General features: G+C 53.1%; 2 protein-coding genes across 9 annotated transcripts; one reads left to right on the forward strand and one right to left on the reverse strand.

Moving 5' to 3' along the window:
* Window positions 1–5,514: 5,514 nt before the first annotated feature.
* On the forward strand, window positions 5,515–18,052 carry HMGA1 (high mobility group AT-hook 1). 4 transcript variants are annotated; one of them, XM_036769420.1, is made up of 7 exons: window positions 5,515–5,656; window positions 6,048–6,103; window positions 6,729–6,868; window positions 10,804–10,953; window positions 13,611–13,694; window positions 15,135–15,185; window positions 16,530–18,052. In XM_036769420.1, exons 4-7 carry the CDS (start codon window positions 10,852–10,854, stop codon window positions 16,581–16,583), a joined length of 291 nt encoding a protein of 96 aa, XP_036625315.1. In that variant the 5' UTR covers window positions 5,515–5,656; window positions 6,048–6,103; window positions 6,729–6,868; window positions 10,804–10,851; the 3' UTR covers window positions 16,584–18,052. The 4 variants fall into 4 exon arrangements, with proteins under 4 accessions (XP_036625315.1, XP_036625317.1, XP_036625314.1 ...); XM_036769422.1 differs by lacking the exon at window positions 5,515–5,656 and having other exon boundaries at window positions 6,030–6,103; window positions 13,614–13,694; XM_036769419.1 differs by lacking the exons at window positions 5,515–5,656; window positions 6,048–6,103 and adding an exon at window positions 6,362–6,444.
* A 139-nt stretch (window positions 18,053–18,191) lies between these two features.
* Window positions 18,192–21,607, reverse strand: SMIM29 (small integral membrane protein 29). Of its 5 annotated transcripts, none has more exons than XM_036766012.1 (5): window positions 21,531–21,607; window positions 19,769–19,966; window positions 19,615–19,640; window positions 18,966–19,071; window positions 18,192–18,728 (listed from the first exon to the last, which is right to left on the reverse strand). In XM_036766012.1, exons 2-5 carry the CDS (start codon window positions 19,877–19,879, stop codon window positions 18,663–18,665), a joined length of 309 nt encoding a protein of 102 aa, XP_036621907.1. In that variant the 5' UTR covers window positions 19,880–19,966; window positions 21,531–21,607; the 3' UTR covers window positions 18,192–18,662. The 5 variants fall into 5 exon arrangements, with proteins under 5 accessions (XP_036621907.1, XP_036621906.1, XP_036621909.1 ...); XM_036766011.1 differs by having other exon boundaries at window positions 19,769–20,414; window positions 21,531–21,583; XM_036766014.1 differs by having other exon boundaries at window positions 21,557–21,575.
* Window positions 21,608–22,595: the final 988 nt, after the last annotated feature.

Raw genomic sequence — 22,595 nt, forward strand, 5'->3', positions numbered from 1 at the left:
CATCCGTGAGAAGAGGGGGTGGAGGCATCTCCAGGGTAGGAAGGCCATTAGGCCAAAGGTGGAAAAAGAAATTCACGCTGTATATAGTAAGTTTAGGGACTGGTCTAGTGATTTCATTGACTACAGAGAACTTCCAGGTGAGGAAATTCCCTCTATCATCGAAAGTGGGCACTATCTCTGAAATGTATCGTCTTAGGAGGGATACCTGGAGTATCCCTTAAGACTTAAGTGACTTGCTCTGGGTCATACAATTAGTGGGTTGGTGTGCTTGTGTGTATACGTAGATACCTATACATACACACAGACATACATGCATAGTATATATTTATAATATACATATAGACACACATGTCTATATGTACGTATGTATTTTCCCCCAAGGTAAGCCCTGAATGCAGGTCTTCCTAGTCTCGAGGCCATTCTCTTAACCACTACTCCACAACTGTCTCTATACTCTGGTAAAGGGTACATCTGAAGAAGTCAGAGATGTTTAGTGTCACCACAGGAATAATGGCAGAGTTGGTCTGAATGTTGTTCCCTGCACAAGAAGGGTAAAGGGACAGACGGCTGGACAGATGGCATTGAGGTTTGGTGGTCAGGCAGGATGTGAATCCAGGAGAAATTCACCACTTGCCAAAGCACTGAATTTCACTTTTGTATCGCTCTAATAGTCAATTTCTCCCGAAATCAATCCTAAATTTGCCTCTTTGTAACTTCTACAGGTGGCTCCTAGTTCTTCCCAAAGTCGTGTCATTTCTAACTTTGAAACATCTTTCATCCATGTCCCCTTCTCTCTTCCGACATGCTGGTACAGAGCCTCTTCACCTCACATCACACCTGCACTACTGAAAGTCTCCTGGTTGGTTGTCCTGCCTCAAGTCTATCCCCATTCCGGCCCATCCTCCACTCACCTACCAAAGTGATCTTCAAGTGCAGATCTAACCATGTCGCCCCCTTATTCAATAAATTCCAGTGGTTCTGTTACCTCCAGATTCAAACAGAAAAGTCCTCTGGCTTTTAAACTTTTCACAATCTGGTCCTTAACTACCCTTCTAATTTTCTTTACTCGCTGTTCTCTATGATCTAGAGACAGACTTCCCTCCTCACCTCTGCTTCCTTTAAGACTCAGCTGCTCAAATCCCACCTTCTAAAGAGGTCTTTCCTCATCTGGTGTCCTTCCCTTCGCCCAATCACCCTTTCACCCTTTGTCATTCCTCTGAGATTACTTCCAATTTACACTGTGTGTGTGTGTGTGTGTGTGTGTGTGTGTGTGTATATATAATCTTGTATATACAAAATTGTCTATACGTTGTCTTTCCCATTAGAATATGACTTCCTGCTATGAGAAATGACAAGAAAAACCCAGAAAGACTTCCATGAACCGATGCAAAGCGAAGTGAGCAGAACCAGAACATTGTACATAGTAACAGCAACACTGTATGATGACCAACTGTGAATGACAGCTACTCCCAGCAATACAATGATCCAAGACAATTCCAAAGGTCTGAGGAAAATGGCTATTCACATCCAGAGAAAGAAATGACAGAGTCTAAATCCAGATCAAAGTGTACTATTTTCACTTTTTTTGTGGGGTTTTTTTTGTCTGTTTCTTCTTTCACAACATGACTAATACGGAAATGTTTTACATGACTGCACATATATAACCTATATCAAATTGCTTACGGTCTTAGGGAGGAGAGAGGTGAAGGAGGGAAAGAGAAAATTTGGAACTCAAATTTTTTAAATGAATGTAAAAATTTGTAATCAGAAAAATGCAATTTTTACATGTAATTAGAAAAAATAAAATACTATTAAAAAAGGACTAAAAAAAAAAAGAATGTAACCTCCTTAAGGGCAGAGCCCTTGTTTTTGCTTTGGTTGGTATCCCCAGCACACAGCAGACAGTAAATGCTTAACAGATACTTTTTTACAACTATCAGGTACCCCCTCCCCTGAATCTTTTCTTCTATGGTTCACTTGCCACAATTCTTTTAGATGACATGGATTCAAAAGTTCTTGACCATCCTGGCTGTCTTTTTCTAGAAATCAATGTCCTTCCTAAAATGTGATCGTGTCTGGAATTGAAAGACATATTATAGAGGTGGTTTGATGGAGGTAGAGTGCAGAGGGACCATCATCTTCTTATTCCTGGAAGCCGGGCCTCTCTTAATGCAGCATGAGATGAATGTTTTTTTTTTTTTAAGTCACACTGTTATGTTGAATATGCAAGTCACTCGAACCCCCATTTGTCTTTTTCAGACTGCTTTCTAACCGTTCCTCACCCCCCACTACCACCTCGGTGAAGTCAATTTCTCAAACCCATGTATAAAACTTTGCATTTATTCCTATTGCCTTTCATCTCATTATACTCAGCTAACTGGATTTTTTGAAAGAGCAGAAAATTCAATTACCAAAATAAAAAATGAACAAGGTAAAATCACAATGAATAGAGCCAGAACCACTATATATGATTAAATCCCAACCACACCGAGTAGTACCTCACTCCTTCTCTCCCTTCCCCTCATCTGACAGGGAAAATTCTGCATACTTTTGTCCGAGAGTGCCTACCAGTATCTCTCTTGCCCCAAATGGACTCCTCTCTCCACCCAAGTTTGATAAATTTAGACAAACTCTTGGTTAATTTGTGCTTACTGCTAAACATCTATGTGCTTGGAGTCAGGAAGTCCTGAGTTCAAAACCATCCTGTGTGAACCTGAGCAAGGCACTCAATCACTGTTGGCCTCAGTGTCTTCATGTATAAAACAGTGATAATAACAGCCCCTCCCTCCCAAAGTTGTTGCAAGGATAAACTGAAGGATCTGTAAAGCACTTGGCAAACCTCAAGGCACTCTATAAATGCCAGCTGTTGTTACCATGGGCTAGGCATTATCCGTCCTTCAAGAAGCCCACTCTAACCCACAAAAATAATCTTGCCCCTTCCTGATAGTCAGAAGCTTTTGATCGAATTTGGTACTAGAAGGCTCAGGGGATTGAAGAGCTGGAAGCAATTTAAGAGATCTTCGAAAGATCCAAGTTTTATAGAACAAAGCTTTTTATTAAGGGGATTTGTTCTGTGAAGTTTGGATTCAGTCAAAGGTCCTGGAGGCCGAAGGTTCCCCACTCCTGTACCTAGTCAAACCTTCTCATTTTACAGATTGGCAAATTAAGTCCCAAAGAGAGGGATTGGAAATCACAGCTAACACACTAGCAGAGCTGGGACTAAAATTCAGACTATGGAGTCACAGATTTGGAGAAGGAGAATGACCTTAAGAGATTACCCAATTCAACCCTGCCATTTTATGGATGAGAAAATGGAGACCCAGAAAGGTAAATTAAGTGCCCAAGGTGATACGGGTAAATTGTCTTCAGACTCCGAATTAAGCACGTCCTACTTCAGCACTAACATTCTTCTTACGCTATGTCTCACAGCAGCTCCCTTGCTGCTTTCTAATTTATTTTTTTAAATCGTGGTGTGTTTTGATACTGGATCGATTATAGGGACCTTGAGGGCTGGGTATCTTCTTATATTCCTCCAAAATACCTGGTTCAGGGCTTGGCACATAGTCAAGTAGTCAATATTGGGTGAAGAACTGAATAAATTCAGAACAAGTGGGACCCAGGAAATCTGGGAAGGAGGGATGGGAAAATTATCTGAAGTCAAAGTGCACTGGATTCTTGAGACCCTCAGAATATCAGGGCTGAAATTGACCTTAGGGATAATCTGGTAGCCTCATTCTCCCTTTTTAACAGCAGAGGGAACGGCGGCTGAGAGAAGGGAAGCCACTCATTTCTCTAAGGTTACTCAGTGAGTTCATGGCAGACCCAGGAGGACCCAGGTTTCTTTGCACACATCAGGTTGCCTGCGTAGCAGAGGGGCCCCTCCCCCTTTCCAGGCCACACAGGAAGCCAGGGAGATGCATACTTCCAGCAGTTAAAACACTTTTAAGGGGGAGGGGGACACTGAGGAAACTTAAAATAGCCCTAGGCCAGACAAGCCCTCTCCACGCCCACCCCAGCTTCACACACTTTCCCATTTAAAGTGGGGAAACCCTAACCACATTCTTCAAGGACAGATGAATCCTTAGGATACAAGATGGCTCCCAACTGAGGACTTTGGGGAATGCAACATTGTTGCTCTGGTCAACGACTGCCGGGGGTGGGAGTGGGGGGGGGTTGGGGAGGAGGGCAGGGAAGGGAAAAGAAAGAGGAAGCTCCAGCAATTTCTATTAAAAGCGCCTGGAGGGTCATATACAATCAACTCTCAATACCCCGCCCCCACGCTCTGAAAGACTAGGTCTAGGGAAGGGACTGTTACCCCCCTCCCCCACGAGTGTGTGTGCGATTTCGACTCTTCCCTCCCCGCCTTCAAAGCTGCCCCTCGGTGTTCAATGTGACCTGATTTCACCTGTGTAAAATGCTTGCTTTCTTTTTTTCTTGCGGAGGAAGGGATTCAGTTTTTTTAAATCCATTGAGAGACGTGTGATTTAGGCTGCTCGGCCCCCCACCCCCACCGCCCCGGGTCCAGGTTACATGCTCCCATCTTCACGTCCACACTGTCCCAAGCCCTCCTCCACTTGGGAATAGTTCTCGGGTGCCTTCTCTCCCCGCCCTGAACCTCGGAGAAACGATCCGAACCTTCCTTCTCCCTTCTAGGGGGACTGCCCCGAGTTCTGGGTCCTCCTTCTAAAAGCCCACCTCCACAGAACCCAGGGTTACAGCCAACCGCACAGTGCCTCCCCCACCCCCAGCTTTCAAAGCATTTTAAGGACTTCCAGATCAAGGTATGGGAAAGAAGGAAGTCTCCCATCCCGGGGCTGGGTCCTCACCATCACTCTCGGTTTAGGGATTTGAGTTTTTCTTCCTTAGAACTTTTTTTTTCTTGAAGGGAAAGGGCCAGGGAATGAATGACACGGGAAGGAAGAAATAAAGGAAAGAAACGGATGAGTCACTGCTGAGTGTGTCACCAGGCCCGCATGGCTGTAGCCCTCATCACGGGAGGTAGTGAGGACTCCTTCAGGAATTCGGGGGCCCGAAGGTTGGGGAGGAGCTGCAGCCGCCATCCCGCCTCTCCAGGTCTGTCCCTTTCACAGCAAGCCACTTTCTACTTCCTCCTCCTCCTCCTCCTTCCCATCCTCAAAGCGCGTCCGCCTCCCGGTTTTATGGGGTTGGGGGTGGGTACAGAAGGGTGTTGGGCACCAGGGACCCCAGAAAGACTGAAACGATCGCCGGGTCACCTGCCCAAGGGGCATTCCCCGGTTTCCATTTTAGGCACACGGGCTAATTGTTCGCCCAGCAGGCTGTGCCTTGATTACAGGCCATTAATAAATCACGGTTTGATCTCCCACACGTTTTAATTCAAACCGTCTCGCGTTTCACCAGTCAGCCAAACTTTGGTCAGCCCTTCCACGAGGACACAAGGAATAAAGCCCCTAGACAACCTAACTTAGTTTGGGGAAGTGGAGTACTTTACAGGGAGAAAGACCACAAATGGGCTAATTGTTTTTCTCTTATTAGGGCCACGTTAACAGGTGTTTCAGTGATTAGCTAAGACTCTGCAGGCACCTAGTGGGGGGCACCGGGACCAAGCGCGCTTGTACGCACCTGCACACCCCACCCCCATACTTTGGATCGCCCCACCTCCACAACAGGATCTCAGGTTTGTTTGGGGCTTTTCCCTATAATAAAGCTGGAAGAGACCCTAGTGATGATTAGGTCCGAGTCCCTCTTTTCACGCCTGAGGAAACCGGCTCCCACAGACGTTACGTTGACTTCCTCTAAGTCCTAGAGCGGACTAAAGGCACAGAGGACCTCCTGGCGGCGAGCCTGGCGCCCTTTTCACTGCACCAGCCCGGCCTCTCCGGCTCCCAACTGCCCCTAACGAACAAGAAAAGAGACCCCTAGTTTCACCAAGGGAAACTGGGAGGGGGAGGGGAAAAGGGGAGGGGAAAAGAAAAGAGACTATCCAATCGGGCATGGGCGTCCCTCCCCAAGAACCACAACCCCAGGGCTGCTTCGAACAGTGCGTAGTAACGCATTTCCACCTCCAGACCCCACACTCGACCACGCGCCTTCAGCCCCGAGCCCCAGGACCACGTGGAGACAGGTACTAAGAAAGCCACCGTGCCCCGAAGCGGCCCCCCCCGCACCTCGAAACCCGATCCCCCGGGCCCGCACTTGGCCACCCCCCTCACCCCACCCCCATCCGCGCCCACCTAGCACGATGGCCCGAGGCCGCCTTTTTAAATCCCCCAGCTCATTTGCATGGCCCCGCCCCTGCGGTGACACAGCCTCCGCGCGGGCCAGCCCCCGGGCCGCCCCCCCCGTACTTCTCCCCCCTCTTGCCCCCGGTCTCTCTTTTTAAGCTCTCCTGAGCCGGGGCTGCGCTTCTCTAATTGGGAGTGTGAGCCGGGGCTATTTCTGGAGCTGGCGCGGCTCCAAGAGGGCGTGAGTTCGCGGCTGCTGCTCGGCCGCTTTTCTACCTTTCTTTCCTCTTCCCCCCCTTCTCCCCACCCAGCACCCCTTAAATAATTTCTATTTATTTACTCGGGGGGGGGGGACGCACGGGCCGGACCCGGCGTCCTGCCTCCTGCCCTGATTTTTAAACATTTCTATCGATTTCCCCCCTCTTCCCTCCCCCCCCATGTGACACATAAATACCCCGCGGGGGCCTGGGCGGCGGAGCACGCGGCCGGCGGTCTCTGAGCGCTTCTCTCCTCTCCCGGTTTCAGATCCGCATTTGCAACAAGCAGCGGCGGCGGCGGCGGCGGCGGGAGGAGCCCGAGCAGGGAAGCTCAGCGAGGTCATTCGCTCGCAGTCCGCGGTGCTCCCCCGCAACCCGGAGCTACGCACCCAAGCCGGCCCGCTGCCGGTGAGTGCCCGCGGCTTCGGGGAGGCCGCCGATGGAGGGGAGGGGAAGGAAGGGGGGCGGGGGGCGCCGCCGCGCGTTTAAGGAAGGGGAGGGGAGGGGGGCGGGAAGCGCGCGCGCTGCCGGCTTTATTCCCAGGCTCCCGGGCTGCGCGAGCGGCCGCCGAGGCCGGGGCGGGGGGGGCCCTCTGCGCACGCCCCCTCCCCGATCTCAGAGGCGGAAACCCGGGGATTGGCGCGTGAGCTCTGGGGGGAGGGGCTCGCGCCCGCAGGTAGCCCCCCGGGAGAGAGACGCCGGGCTCTGGTGCCTTCGGCCTCCCCGCCCCCCGCTCTGCACCGAGGCTTCATAAGCATCGGGGTACGGGCTGCCCCCTGCAGGGGCCCGGAGCCCCCCCGGAGCCGGCGGCCGAGGTGGGGGCGGGGGGTGCTCGGGTTGCAAGGGCACGAGGGAGAAGCTGGCGCCGGGAGGGGGAGAGAGTGGGCACGTGCGTCGGGTTCGCGCCCATCCCCCCACGGGAGCGGAGGGAGAGGAAAGTCAAGGTAGCGAAGGAGGAAGGGGAGGAGGGGTGACGGCCCGTGACCCTCCCCCTGCCCCACCCCTGGGAGCCCGGAGCCGGCGGCTGGCCGCTCCTCTCGGCCCGGCCGGCCCTCCCGCCCCCACAAACAGGTTTCTCGGCTTCGCCGGGCACCCCGGGGCGCGGCGGGGGCGTGAAGGGGCGCTCCCCGCCGACCCCGGGCCATTGTTCCCCCTCGGCCCCACCGGAGGGGTGCGGAGGGCCGGCCGGCAGGTATCGGGGTGGGGAAGTGTTCCGCAGGCACTGACTCAGTGGGAAACACAAGGCCTGCAAACGAGGTTCCCCCCGGGCTTCCGAGGCCGGGCCGCGCGTGGCCTGCTTTCTGCCCCGGCCCAGCGTCTGGGGTGGGGGGGGTGCCGTGTGAGCCCCCCCGGGGAGTGCCACCCCACCTGGGAAGGGGGGCGCGGCCGGGACTCGGAGCAGCCCCCCTCCTTCCCGCCCGGCCCCAGCCTGGGCCTCGGCGCCCTCCTGGGTGGGCTGTGCAGGCGAGGGCCCCCGAGGCTGCCGGGGAGTGACTCAGTTTACCCCGGCCACGTTGGACCTCCCTTTAGTTGGGCCATTCATCCTAACTTCATTCTCCCTTGAAGTAGAGACACACGGGCTCGGCTAGAGCTTGGCAGGGGCAGCGGGGTGGGTCACCTGCCCCGGGCTGTGGGCAGCGGGGGTCTCTGACGGAGCAGGAAGACACTCATCCCCCGTCCCCTCCTCATGCCCCAGAACAGGCAGGTGTGGGTGCTCAGCGCGGCTCCTGGGTGGGACCTTGGGGAAGGCATGGGCCAGATGGGCCGGATTTCCTAGGGGTCGGGCTCTCATTAATTTTGTTTAGTTTTTAACGGAAACCTGCGGTGTAATAGAAGATTCTAATCACTGTCTAATTACAAAGCAAGGCAAGCCGCTAATTACAAAGCAGGATAAATCGGCGAACCACCTCGTTTAAAAGGATCTGAAATCCGAAATGTTTAAAATGGAATAATTACCGATGGGGCAGAGACCTGCTGTGGGGAGAATCCCCCCGGTAGGAGGCCGAGGGGGCTTCAGAATCCATTGAGATCAGTTTACAAAACGTGTTTGAAGATCTGTGTGCATGTTTGACGATGTGCTGGAAAACTACTTAGAAACGCAACAGAAAAAGTAGTTTGGAGGAGACGTTTAGGTTTTTTAGTCTAATGGCACATAGAACTGGAAAGCATGTGGTCCGGTGGGAGGAGGGCTGGTTTTGGAGCACGAACCTGGATTCACCCCTGCCTTGTGTCATTTCACCTGTGTGACTTTGGGCAAGCCGCTTTTAAACTCTGGGTTTCAGTTCCTCCTGTATGGACCAACATCCATTTCAGCTCTAAGTCCGTTCCTCCTGCCTCCCCTTTCCATAATCTTATTTGATCCTCCAGGGATAAGCATTGCAAGTTTTTACTTATCTCCATTTTATAGATGAAAGAAAACTAATTCCCATCAAGGTAATGGGTTGGGTGTTGGGGGGGGGGGGGGAAATGTGTGGAATTTGGAGCAAATGAATGAGTGCCTGTTCCTGAGCCTTTCCTGAAAGATTAATCCTGGGAGGACAGAAGAGCTGGGAGTCCAAATTCCAGGGTTCTAGTCTCCCAAGAGACGGGGAGTCCCCCACTATGTGACTGTGCTCAGTGGTCATTTTTACTTTGGTCTTCCCATTCCCACTTGGAATGGGGTGAAGTTCATGTTTTAAGTCTGGGAAAGAGAATCCAATCTCTGATAAGAACCATGGTTCCTTTCTTCAAGGTTCTAGCTACAGGGGTGGGGAACCTGCAACCTTGAGGCCACACGTGGCCTTCCAAGTTTTACAGAACAAATCCTTTTATTGGGGATTCTGTGAAGTAGTTTGGATGCAGTCAAAGGGTCGCACTTGAGGACCTAGAGGGCCATATGTGACCTTGATGCCAAAGGTTCCCCATCCTGTTCTAGAATCACATTAAGGAATAAGGGTAAACTGGTAGAGAGCCCATGTCCGAGTCAGGAAGACTTGTTCGTGTCTTACATCTGACAAATACTGGCTTTGTGACCCTGGACAAGGGACTTCAGCCTCTTAGCACCTTCAGCAATTCTCTAAGATCTGTATCAGCAGAAGGAATTCCCTCATCTGGGGGTTCTCTGTGCCAATGAAATGGGAATGGGAGAGCTTTTGACTGGGCCTCCCCCGTACCAGTCCAAAGATTTCTCTAACTGAAGGTGACTCCATTCAAGAACTTTGAAGGAGTTAAGAGGATGCTTTAAAAGTGTGCTCCTGCCTGTAGGCAAGGGAGAGAGACTAGATTACCTAGAACCAGGGTTCTAGAACTTTGTGGAAGTTTTGAGCCCCCAGATCTTCCCTCCTTGGTACACAAAAGGAACGTTTGGGCCTTTGACCTTGTTTTGGAGATAGCAAGGTAGGGAAGGGATGGGAGGGTGCATGGATCTTTGAGCCTCTTGAGGTGGGAGGGGAAAAGAATAAACATTTACGCAGCAACTGCCATGCTAAGAGCTTTACAAATACGATCTCCTTTGATCCTGACGATAAACCTGCCTGGTAGGTGCTGTAATGACCGCCCTTTTACAGTTGAGGAAACGGGTCCCAGGGGGTATGTCTCCGAGGCTGGATTTGAACTCGGGGCATCTTGACTCTAGGCCCAGAGCTTTATCTATTGTGTGACCTAGCGGGCCCTGGGTAACTCTCAAATGTTCAGTGGCTGAAACTGGACCAGAACCCAGGATCGTAAATGCCAGTCTCCTAATTTAGCAGACGAGGAAACTGAGGCCAGGGTGGCTTCCCCAAGGTCACACACGGCATAGTAGTGAGTCCTTCCTTTTCTGCAAACATGCCCCATCCTCAGGGTGGTTTCTCCCCTGCTTAATTTTCTTTTCTCCTGTGAAACAGGCTTGGCAGGGGAAGGGAGGGTCCTGAGTGATGTTTGTGGGGCTGAGCTCAGTCTGAATGTGCTCCGTGCCACCCTCCCCCTCGATCCCCCTTCCCTCCTTTCCCAAACTTTGCTCCTGGGCTAGGGCATCTGGGCGGGTCCGTACCTGGAAAAGCCAGGTTGGTAGGCGGGCTGTGCCTCCACTTCTGCCCTGGGCCCTGTGGGGGTGGCAGAAGCTGGGGTTAGGACAAAGAGCCTTTCTGAGCTGGGGAGATAAGACACAGATTAACTCCATCCTGTCCGGCCCCCACCACTGCTCAGATAGCAGATGCTCCTGGGGGAGGAAGGGAGGAACCAGCTTGGGTTGGAGCCAGGGAATTCCATCCTTAGGACAGGGAGGGAGAGAGGGAATGTCTTGGTGCTGCAGGGGAAGGGAATGGTGACAGGTGGCTACAAGAAGAGTTTTTAATTATTTTTTTTTAATTCTCTACCCTACCCAGAACCCCATCCCCCTACCCTTTACCACCTCTCGTTAGAGAAAGGGGAGGATGAGTGAATCTAGTTCAAAGTCCAGCCAGCCTCTGGCCTCCAAGCAGGAGAAAGACGGGTCTGAGAAGAGAGGGCGGGGCCGACCCCGGAAACAACCCCCGGTAAGTGCATGGTAAAGATATGTCTGGAAGCATCAGCAACTCCCAACCTGTCCTGTTTCCTCCTCTCCCCCCACCCCCAAATTCTAGGGGTGTTCAAATAAGGGCAGAATGGCAAAGAAGAGAAGTTAGTAGAAAGATCATTTGGGTTAGCAATCGGGGACCAGATTCAAAGGTAGCCTTCCTACTTAGTTTTATGACATTTGAAAAGTGACCAGCCTCCGAAACCCCACCTTTAAATAGTCAATAAATCCTGCAATTTGTAAATCTTTATAACTATGGAGGCTTCGACTACAGTTTTCTGTTGGGCCTGAGAATTAGTTACCTAGTGGTGCCTCATTTTAACCTCCTGGGTAACTGGAGGAAGTAAATTGGGAATACCAGGAAAATTGGAGCAAAGGAAGGAAGGCCAATAGGGAGAGAGACTTCTACAATATTGACTCTGAGGAAGACTGGTATCTGCTGTCTTCTTGCTGGGGAAGGAGGAAGAACCCAGTACTGAGGAGGTGGGGCACAGAACCCAGGGAATCCTAACTCTCATCCCTGAGCTAAGCAACCCACGGGATCGTATCAGTCAGGAGGGTGTAATGGGGTGAAGGGCACGACCAGCAGACCAGGTTTCTGCTTCCTTCTCTGCTGTCCTTTGCTAGCCTTGTAACCCCAAGCAAATCACTTGGTCTCTTGGCCTTCTTTTCCCATTTGTAACATAAAGGGGTTGGATCATAGTATCAGTCTTATCCCTCTCTGCCACAACTCCCCCAGCCCTACTCTTTGTGCAGGGAGAAGGGAGAATACAGATTTTCTGCTGTTCTGTTAAAATCCTTTGGGGAAGGAAGATAAGTGATGAGAAACCTATGCATCAGTATGATGTGTTGGGGGCGGTGGGGAACTTGGACCAAGCAGGGACCGAATGAGCCTTTGTCCTTGGGATGGATCCTAGGTGGCTTGTTTATAGCTGCAGTCCAAGTAATCCAACACCCACTCGTTCCCCTTTGCTCACAAGCCTCTTTCTGGCCAACCCCAGCCAAAAGGAAGGTGACCACCAGGATGGTGAGTGAGGTTTAGAGGTGAGGGGGAGAGAAGCCCAGGCAGCTAGGTGTTACTGGATAGAGTGCCTGGAGTAGGGAATACCTGAGTTTACATCTGGCCTCCGACATTTACTGTCTGTGTGACCTTGGGCAAGTCACTTAACCTCTGCCTCAGTTTTTTCATTTGTAAAATGGAGATGGTAGCGTGTATGTTTCAGGGTTGCTATGAGATATTTGTAAAGCACTTGGCACATAGTAGGTGCTGTATTAATAAATGCTAGCCATTACTAAAATGCTGAATTGATTGGTGAGCCTTCCAGCTGTAAATCAGGTAGATGATGTCCAAGCCCTTTAAGCATCTGCTGGTAAACACTTAGACCCCTTTGCGGGGTGGATTTTGAAGGAAGTAAAGAGGGCGTTCGGTGAGGAAACTTCTCCTACCTTCTCTGTTCCTGATCTGGAGTTGGGGAGACTTAGTGACTTTGAGTATGGGTCAGGTTACCTTTGGAACCCATCAGTGAAATGGAGATACTGGCCCATTGTACAGAATCCCTCCCTGCTCGCTGTCTTCCAGAGTCCTTGGGTGAGTAATGGATGGGAAATCTTTCAGGGATAGATGAGAGAGAAGGTTTGTGTAGAGATAGTAATGGAAGAAAGGGTCAGCTGTGTTCCCCATCCCTGGGAGGCTGACTGGGTTGGTCTGCCCTCATTGGTGAGGTGATCACCCTGGAGCATCCTTTCCATCTCCTCCCTCCCCTCCAAAGCTGACCGTCCCAGTGGTCACCTTCCTTCTTACGCCTGGCTGCTGTGGGGCAGGGAAATGGGTGTTGGGTTACTGGACTGTAGCTATAAACAGCCCAGGGGCCTGAAGAAACTATAGCTGGGACGCCTTCCCCTCATTGCCCATGCGTTATTCGTGACCTTTTTATTTCTCTTTCGCTTGTGAAAATTTGAACAGCAAAGGCAGGGACCTCCAAGGTGGGGTCCCAGGCCTCACTTTCTTTCCCTGGGGGAGGTGGTTTGGCAAAGGCTCAGAGTTCCGGTGGAAGAAGCTTTTCCTTCTGGGTGCCCAACATGCCCGGAGTTAAATTTTATCCTTCCCTCCCTCTTTTCCCTACCAGGGACAGAAGAGAAAGGTGTGAGGGAGCAGTTGGAGTGTGTGTTGGGGGGCAGTAGACAGGGAATGGAATAGAATCAGAAGGGAATTTGGGATCTCAGTCTCCAGGGGCCCTGGGCCAAGAGCTGGTCCAGGTCCAGAGGGATTTTTTTCTATTTCTGCCCTAAGAAAAAGCATTGAGGAAGAATGGAGTCCCAGCGTATAGATAATGAATCAGAGGCCTGGGAAGATGTCACAGTTGTCTTTCTTGGGGGACCTTGTAGGGTCCAGGGGTGATAACCATGCTTAGATTCTTTCTCATTCTTCATAATGGAAAGGGAAGAGTGAGCGGTAGTTGGGTGGCCTTAGTCAAGTCCATTTCAATAACTCTTTCTACCTGAGGTTCTTCTAAGGAAAGAAATCTGTGACTTTGATGATGCAATGGTGTATTTGGTGGGTGAGAGATGCCTGCCTTGTCACCTCTGCTCACTCTCCCACTGTTTTCCACTCCCTGTCCCATCTTGTCTTCCCTCCAGAAGGAGCCCAGTGAGGCACCAACTCCCAAGAGACCTCGGGGCAGACCAAAGGGGAGTAAGAACAAGGGGGCTGCGAAAGGCCGGGTGAGTTCCTGGGGGCATGGGGAGAAAAGGTTTCCCCCATTTAGGAAGCAATTTTGGTCTCGTGGGGCGTGGATTAAGAGGAAGTTAAGAGTTTTTCCTTAGCAGAATTTGGAAAACATCATCTTACGAAGATAGGGGGCAGAGGGAGAGCTGCTGGAGGCAGTATGTGTGTATACACAGGTGTATATGCGTGTGTGTGCAGCAGGTGGACCAGCAGCACTCTGTGGAAAGGCTGACTCTGCAGAAGTCTTCATCCTTCCCTTAGGTGTCTGGTGGGCTTGGAAGATTGGGGGGGTGTAGGTCTGTCTGGGTCCTCAGCTAGTGTTGGAGGTGGGGGGCATACACTGGCAGGGATGGGAATGGCTCAGAGGGTAGAGCTGTGGGCCTGGAGTCAGGAAGACTTGAGTTCAAGAGTGACCCAGGGCAGCTTCCTTACTTTCTGGCCTCAGTTTCCTTCTCTGTAAAATGGGAAGTACTAATACCTCTCCCAGGGTGGTTGTGAGGCTCAGACGGAGATAATTGTAAAGAGCCTAGCACTGTGCCAGGCACATAGTGAGAACTATGTAAATGTAAATGTAAGCTGCTATCATTAGAGGAAAAGGACCCTGAATTTCCAAGCAGAAAACTTGCCGGTCCCAGCTCAGTTACTCGCGTGTGACCTTGGTGCACAGGTGCTTCGGTTTCCTCATTTGTCAAAGGAAAAAGGAGAGAATGCTTGTGTTTTTATCTCACGGGGCTGTTTGTGAGGATCAGATGGTGTAAGGAATGAAAAACACTTCAAAGGACGGCCTGCTGTAGCCTAGTACTTCATAAAATGTCTTTTACAAAACTTAGAAAAGTTAAATAAAGCAAAAATGGTTTATTGCTTAGGGTTGGAAAGGAAGGAGGTTGGTGTTGGCCAGGGGGGCTTCAGTCCCCTTCTGCTTCTCCTGGCCTTGGGGAGAATAGGAAATGATTCATCTGGGGTGTAGGGGGAAAGGGGAGGGGGGGGTATTCCTTTCATCCCCCAGGAAATTCTGTTATTGAGGGGGTGGTGAAGGAAGGGGAGGGACCGCTAAAGAAGGGGCCAAACCCTCGAGGTGGGGGTGGGGGGACGGACGGGACACATGATGGCTTCTTTGGGTTATTTATTTATTTATGCTGAGGGCTCGACTCATATCCTCTGAGTCATGTGTGGAAGAGGCTTAGGTCTCTGGTGGGAGGAAAAAGGAGTGAGGAGGTGTGTTGTGTGGTGGTGGGGGGTGTGTGTGTGTACACACATGTACGTGTACAATTGGAGGTCTAGTGTTGGGGGGTTGGTCCTACCTAGCCTGGGAGAGATGTCAACAGTTCTGGTTTGTTCTGTAGAGACGGGATCAATTCACCACACCTGTGGGGGAAAATTAGAGCCTTTGCTTCCTTTTTAAAAGCTATTTAATTTCTGGGTCTGTTTCCCTCTAGAAAACCACCACTGCACCAGGGAGGAAACCAAGAGGGAGACCCAAAAAGCTGGTAAGTAACAGAGATGTGCATGCGAGAGCATGGGAGGGGACATTGTACTCTAGGGTGGACGGGGCACCTGCTTCTACGTCTGTGATCTGCCTCGAGGGAGAGAGGATGCTGCTGGAAGTGTCAAGTGCCAGTGCCCCGCATGTCGTGTCGTCTTCCCAGTCTCTCTTATTTTCTCTTTTTTCCTGCTCTTTCTGTATTCCTCCCAAGGAATTTTCTTTCCCTAAAAATCCCAATCCCCTCTCCAAGGACTACCTACCCACGACCAATAAAAGTGGGGAAGCAGTGGCCGGGGGTAGCGTGGTTACTGTGTCGGGGTTGGGCACCTCTTCGTGAGGAGGACCCATGGCTGTTGAGGCTGGGGGAAGCTGCGCAGGGATAGGCTCCTGATAAACTGCAGGTGATAGCATGAAGCCAGCTACGGTAGTCTCAAGCAGCTGTGTTCGGTGACCGTTTTCCTCCTCCTCCTCCTCCTCCTCCTCCCACTCACCCCCTTCCACCCTGTCTTACTACCAGTGGCTTTCTGTCTTCAGCCAAACCAGTCCCCCTCCCCTGGGGTGGGGGGTGGAAGAAGAGAAACAGCATCTGGCAGACCTCCAGGAGTGAGTAACAGGAAGCAACTTGTTTTGGAGTCTCTGCCTGGCATGGGGGCCGCCCTGGGTCGGTGCGGTGTCCCCGAATTCCCACCCTGTGAGTGTGCTCCAGAACTCACTTCCCTTTCCTCCACCAAGGTCAGCTGTCGGCCATCCCCTTGAGCCAGCGCCTGCTCTCTAGTATTCTGGGGATCTTGTTCAGACCCTGTGAGGACTTTGTGGGTTGGCCAGGTGGCTGGCTCGCCTCTCCTGCTCTGCCCCAACCACCCACCGGGGGATGGGGTCCCCCTGCCCTCTCCTGCTTTTCTGCCTGCCTTTCCTGAGCTTAGGCCAGCGACTTCCTTTTCCCCCCTCTCCTGAATACCCCTCCCCCACCGTAGTGGAGAGGAAAGAATGCTTTGGGGGGGTGGGGGATAGAAGCCAGGCTGCCACGGGAGCCAGGGAGGGGAGGAAGCAAGTGGAATGAGCTCTGTTTTCCCTTTAAATTCCTCCTCATTTTATGAATGAAACCGGGCAGCGAGAGTGCTGAGTCATCCACACACTCAGCCCTGAGTCATCCCAACCCTAGAGCACTTGGGATGGGGGGGGGGCGCAGCCTGAGCCCCCCTTCCTGGTGTGTCCAGCCCTGTGGGTTCTTGGGGTGGGGGAGGGCCCTTCCCTTGGAGGAAGTGGAGGCGCTGGCTAGGCTGGTGTGTGTGGGCTTCTGTGGGAGCTTGGGTGACCCCCTCCCATCCTTCTCCAACCTTCCGTGCAGGAGAAGGAAGAGGAAGAAGGCATATCCCAGGAGTCTTCGGAGGAGGAGCAGTAACCAAGCCTGCTCACATCTCGCTACCTCATTCCCCTCAATGACGATGACTACGGCGGCGGCCCTCTCGTTCTGGGACTAGACAGAAAGACGTTGATCTTTAAATCCCCGTGTTTCTTCCCCCACCTTTCCTTTCCTTCAATCTGTCCTTCCTGGTTTTACTGGTCAGAGAAATGATAGCTGTACCTGGGAAAAGTGTCTCCCCATTCACATGTTGGACGTGCTCACACTAACCCTGGCCACCCTACGTGGGATCGTGCTGGGCGGGGTGGGGCAGGCAGCGGGTGGTTGAGCCTCTGGGCTCTGGGTACACTCCTGCCTCCCTCCCCCCACCTCCCACATCCATCCATCCTTAGACCCACCTGCCCTTTCCCAGGATTGGGATTTCTTTTGTACTCCTCCTTCCCTGGACAGAGCTAACCTTTTGACTTAGCTGCCAACACCTGTTTCTTTGTCTCTGCCCCCCTGGAATGGGACCTGGGCTCCTGTTTTCTCATCTCCCCCCTCCGTACCCCAACTAAAGGATTGGAGAGGGAAGGACCCATTGTGAGTATCTTGATCCTAAGAGCTCAGCTTCAATAGACTTGTCTGGGGGTATTCTGTACCTCCACCACAGTCTCTCTCTACCTTCTACCCACTCAAAATTGGTCCCAAGGGGGAAGGGGGGAGCAGACCTTTCACTGGGAGCAGAAGGGGGGCCCAGTACCCACCCTTTCCCCCTCCTGCCCTCTCTACACACTGGCATTTCCTGAGCATCAAACTGGAATGGAGCTGGGCTGGAGCCTAGGGTGTCAGGCCCTAATTGAGAAGTTGTTAAGGGGAAGGGAGAGGGCCTGAATCATCCTTTTCCTTGCTGCTCAGGAGATGTAGGGAGAACGGGAACTTGACAATCCTATTAATTTCCCCCAATCCTGGGCTGGCCTTCCTTGGCCTGTGATTTTTGCCTTTGGAATGCATGTTTTGCAAGGCTTTTTCCTCCCCAGCTGCCCCTCCTCTCCTTTCAGAATGCCATCCCCCCCTCCCCCTAGGAGCTGGTTACATCTTCCCTCCGCTCACAATCTACCTCTGAACTCATTTTGTTGGTTGTCTCATTTAAAACGGTTTTGTTCTTACATTCTGTGGCTTCCAGACTCAGCCATACAGTTGTTGGTTCTCATGATCACCTGCCCTACCCCTCCTCCATCCGCTCCATCTTGCTCTCCTCCCCAAATCATCACAAAGGAGGGCTTGGGGAGGTAGTGGACACCAGGTCTAGTTTACTACACAGTGACATTGGGGAGGTGGGCCCCAAGGGAGCTGCCCATCCCCACTTCTATCAGTCCCTCCTTTGGTAATCTTCAAGTTGGGAGGGTTAAGGGAAGGAGGTCCAGCTGAAGTGGGGTGAGGGGTGGTCTCAGACTGTTGTGAGACACCCCCACCCCCAAGGTTTCCTATTTGCAGTTACTTGAATAAAAATGAATTCCTTTTTTTCTGGACAAAATAGTCTCCTTATAGGGGGTGTAGAGGTAGAACTGAATGTCCCAATGTTCTTGGGGTGGCTTTACTGCTGGCTGCAGTACCAGAAAGGGGACTTTCACCTCACCAGCCAGAGCCATCTCAGCCACACTCCTGTCCACAAAACATTTTATTTACAAAATATATACATATATATACACTATAATATAAACAAAGCCATCCCTAGAGATGGGATTCTGCTACAAATCCCTCCCTAGGAAACCATAACCCAGCACCTGACAGTAGCGAGGGCGAAGTGGAGCATGCTGGGACATCTCGGGGAAGGGGAGGAGTGCAAATCCAGGTAATCGCTACCCCCTGCCCTCCAGTTTTTGGATTTGCCAAAAGATACTGAGGGCAAGCGCCCGTAGAGATGAGGCTCTAGCCCCTTGGAGGTGGGGCGGGAACCCCTGCCTAGATGGAAGAGGACAGCCATCCCAGCCAACAGGCCAATAAAGGATTAACAACTATGTGTCCTACTGCTGGGCAAAAGGGGGTGAGCAGAAATGAGCAATTCTGAACTCCTGTAACAGGTAAAGAGGTCTCCTCCAGTGGGGCCAAGGCTTGGTGGGGGTCTGCTTCCTTAGTTTACGTCTTCACGTCCAAAAGGGGCATCCGTTTGTGCTGGTAGCTGCTGTGCCAGCCGTGGACAACCTGCGAGGGGAAAAGGTAGCCCAAAAGGTCATCTCCCCACCTTGTACAACCCTGGATACCAGACACAGGTCCCAGGGTGGCAACTGGGTAGGTATGAACCAAGCTCCCCAACCCATCAGGGAAGTATCAAGTATTATCCTTCCCTTCACCAGCCCAGGATATCCAGATGCCCAAAATAGCACCTATTCAAGGATGCTCAGGATCCCAACCAAGTGGGGGGGGTGGTGAATCACTCACCTTGGGATCCCCCACCTCACATAGTAACTCCTGCTCAGCTTCGTGAAGTTCTTCTGCCGGGTCATAGCTGTACATGGGCAGTAGGTGGTGCCGCAGCCTGTCCACCCTGGGAAGGAAGGGGTCCCCCAATTTCCCTCTTACCTCTCCTCAGACCAAGGTGGCCCCAAAACACAATGAAAACCTACTATCTACTGGCTGGGCTGGGCAGACCAAGGAGTGGTCATGAAGCCCGTTCACCCCAGGACAGAAGGGGGGGTCTCCTCATTTCCCTCTTCCCATTCCTGAGGCCAAGTGGCCTTAGGCCCCAAAACAGACAAAGAGAACCTAAAATGTACTTTCACCCCACTGAGTAAACTGACCAGCAATTTAAGGTTTGCAAGCAACAGCCCTATGAGGCAGGTGTGCTGACACTGGGGAGAGTAAGGCGCAGGGCAGCCAGCTGGGGCCTAGAACCCCGCCACCATCAAGCACCTTTATTAAGGCATTAATTAACAGGACAATCTGAACACCAGTCCTGACCCCGGTTTCCAGGGTTCTGTCCAGTGCGCCACCTAGCTGACCAACCGGGAAGGTCCCCAGTCTGGAGCAGTACTGTCTTCACCCAATGGGGAAGAGCTGCCCGCTGCCCTTCACCTAGGCCAGCACTTACCTTTTCTTCTTCTGAATGTACATCATCTGCAATAAAGACAAAGCACACTGGGTGGGGGTGGGGGCACAGCCACCCCCTCCCCAATTCCCATCCACCACCCTAGGAGGGGCCTTTGGGGTAAAGCGAGGCATAAAGGCAGGGCTTCTCTCCTTACCACGGCCACCACCACCCCTACCAGGGTGATAAAGAAGAAGGGGCCAAGCACGTAGCCCACCATGGAGTCGCTGGCAGCCCTGGGGGCACTGGGTGCTGTCGTGTTACTCATCACCCCTGGAGCCAGGGCAGGGGCAGAAACAGCAAGGAAGAGCCGTCAGCATGGGGCGCTTCGGGAGGGACACCTCCACTCGGGTCCCTGTGGTCAGGGGCACAAAAGTTCTCCATTTCACTCCGGGTAGTATTCAAACCTGGACCCCTCCAGGAGGCTGACCTTGATCCTGCCCTTGCCCTTCCCCTACCCGAGGCCTTGGGACATTGTCCAAGAACTCACGTTTCTATAGGGCTTTCTCGTCTACCAAGTACATGTCTCACCGCAGCACTGAGGCAGGAAGGTGGAATGGTGGGGCTTTTAAAAGGTGCAAACAGCAAAACTTCCCAAAATTGCCCCAGAAAGAGGAGTGACTTAAACAAAGGCCCAGAGCTGGAAGTGGCAAGGCATTCAAAGCCAGGCATCTCTCCCAATTTCAGGTACGATTCCTGCGGTCACACACCTGTGCTCCACCAGTGGGACGTACCACACCTGGGTTCAAATCCCATCCACGTGGCCTCAAAAAGTCACCACCTCCTTTCCTGGGGCTCGTGTTCTTTTAAATGAAAAAGTTGGACTCAGTGATGTCACTTGTTAAAGTATTTATCTTTGTTTCACCACCCACTTCAGATTCTCAATTCACAGCCAAAGACGTTCATTAAGAGCCCACTGTGTGCAGGGTCCTATGCTAAGTGCCGGGTCGGAACCTGTCCTACCAGAGAGAGGGGAAGTCGGACCTCAGGAGCAAGAGGTGTGGGAGGCCACCAGGCTATGCACCTTTTCCACTGCCCATCCTCTAGGGCCGAGGCCAGACTGCACCCCAGAGGCTCATGACCACACCCAGGGGCTCGGCTCCATTTCCAAGACGAGCACCCAATTCCTAACTCCGGGCAGACCCGGGGAGCCCCACCCACCTCAGTCCTAAGCCACCAGGATCTCCAGGAGGGAAGGCGAGATGTAACTAACACACCCTTCATCCCCGCGAGGGACACCTTATCCCCTCCTCCTTTAAACATGGTGTTAAGAGAGCCCTTGGAGTCTTCCAACGCCCCACCCCCACCCCCGGCTCCACAGTCCCAACCTTTCCAGTCCCCGAATGCACGAGGGCAGGGGCTGAAATTCGGGGCGGGCACAGAGCAGAGAAGGGATGATGTCACCATCCGGGGACACCTCCGAGTCCTTCCCGTCATCTCCCTAGGGCCAGTAGCACCCTCGCTTTGGCATGAGGCTGGCATCCTGGGCAGTGAGAGGAGGGACCTGACCCAGTCCTAAGTTCTGAAGATCCCGAGGATGCCAGGACCAGGGGACATCACTCTGAGCCGAGCGGTCGGTCTCCCAGGGCAACTCCAAGAAGCAGCCCAGCCCGCCCCAAGCCCCGCTGGGCGAGGTGTCCGGCCCGGCCCACACATTGCCCGCCCCCCAGCTCGGGTCTGGGGAGCCCCCGGGCACCTGGGCATCCTTGGCCCCGGAGCCGCTTCCCTCAGAGCACCTGCTCGGCTTCCCCACCTCCCGCAACTCAAGCGCCTCCGGATCGTCCGGGGCCCGGGAGGGAGAAAAGTGGGGTGCGGTGTTCCTGGGGAGCTCCTGGGGGGGACGGCTGCCTCTTGCCAGCCAGGCACAGGACGCCGTGCCCGCACTCTGCGGCCCCCCGGGCACTGCCAAACGGCCTTACCTCCCGCGGCTGTGGCCCCAGCTTACACTGCCTCCGCAAGGCTGCAAGCGAGGACCCCCACCCCCCACCCCGGAAGCGGCCGGAGAGGCGCGTGACGCTAAGGCCCGGGAAAATGGGCGGGGCCCAGGAGCCAGCGAGCAGCCAATCCGGAGGGGAGGCGGTGGGCGGGGCCGGAGAGATAAAAGGCACGGTCAACCCCGAATGGCAGGATGGGCGGAGTTCCCGAGCCGCCAATTGGAGGAAGAGAGGGAGGGGGCGGGAGTTCCCGAGCCGCCAATTAGGAGGAAGAGAGGGCGGGGGCGGGACCAATTTGCTCCGGGAGGACGGAAGCGGAGGGCGCGGCCGCGAGCCGCAGGGGCGAGAACGAGACGTCAGGGGGCAGCAGAGGGCTGCGGAGCCGGGGAGGGTTAGGGGAGGGTCAAGGAGGCAGGGAGAGGGAGGAAGAGGAGAGGGAGGAGAGAAACTTCTTTTCCCAGCATCCTTCGAGGCTGGCAGAGAAAATAGAGAAGCGATGGCGACCATTCCCGTGCCGTTACTAGGATACCCCCATCCTCCCCTAGCAATCCTGGTGGCTCAGAAGCTGTTAGGGCCCCGGGGGGGGGGGGGGGGGGGGGAAACCTCGCCGAATCCTTCCGCTCCCCCGCGTCCCCCAGGCTGGCTATTTGTCTCTTAATCCGCCCCCTGGGGAGCCGGGACACGGACCAAGCCCTTCGGGGTGCAGAGACGCCCCTCCCAATCCTTCCCCATAGTGGTCCAGGATGGGCCGCAGACCTTCGTTAGCTCTCTCCATGTGGTACTCCCAGGAAGGAGCGAGGGCGAGGCCAAGGATGGAGGTGACAGCTTACAGGTATGCAAACAAGTTGTACATGGCTTTATATCCGACCGAGGCTTTAGAGCTGGAGAAGGGCCTTAGGGTCATCGGCCTTTGTCCAACACTCTCATTTTATGGGTGAGGAAACAGACCTGAATTCACTCGTGTAAATGAGGCTCCAAGTCCAATTCCACTGCACTAAAGCCGTTTGACCCAGCGAGGCAAAGGCAACTACCGTTATCTTACAGAGGAAG

Source organism: Trichosurus vulpecula, chromosome 7, assembly GCF_011100635.1.
Source record: "Trichosurus vulpecula isolate mTriVul1 chromosome 7, mTriVul1.pri, whole genome shotgun sequence".
Taxonomy (NCBI): domain Eukaryota; kingdom Metazoa; phylum Chordata; class Mammalia; order Diprotodontia; family Phalangeridae; genus Trichosurus; species Trichosurus vulpecula.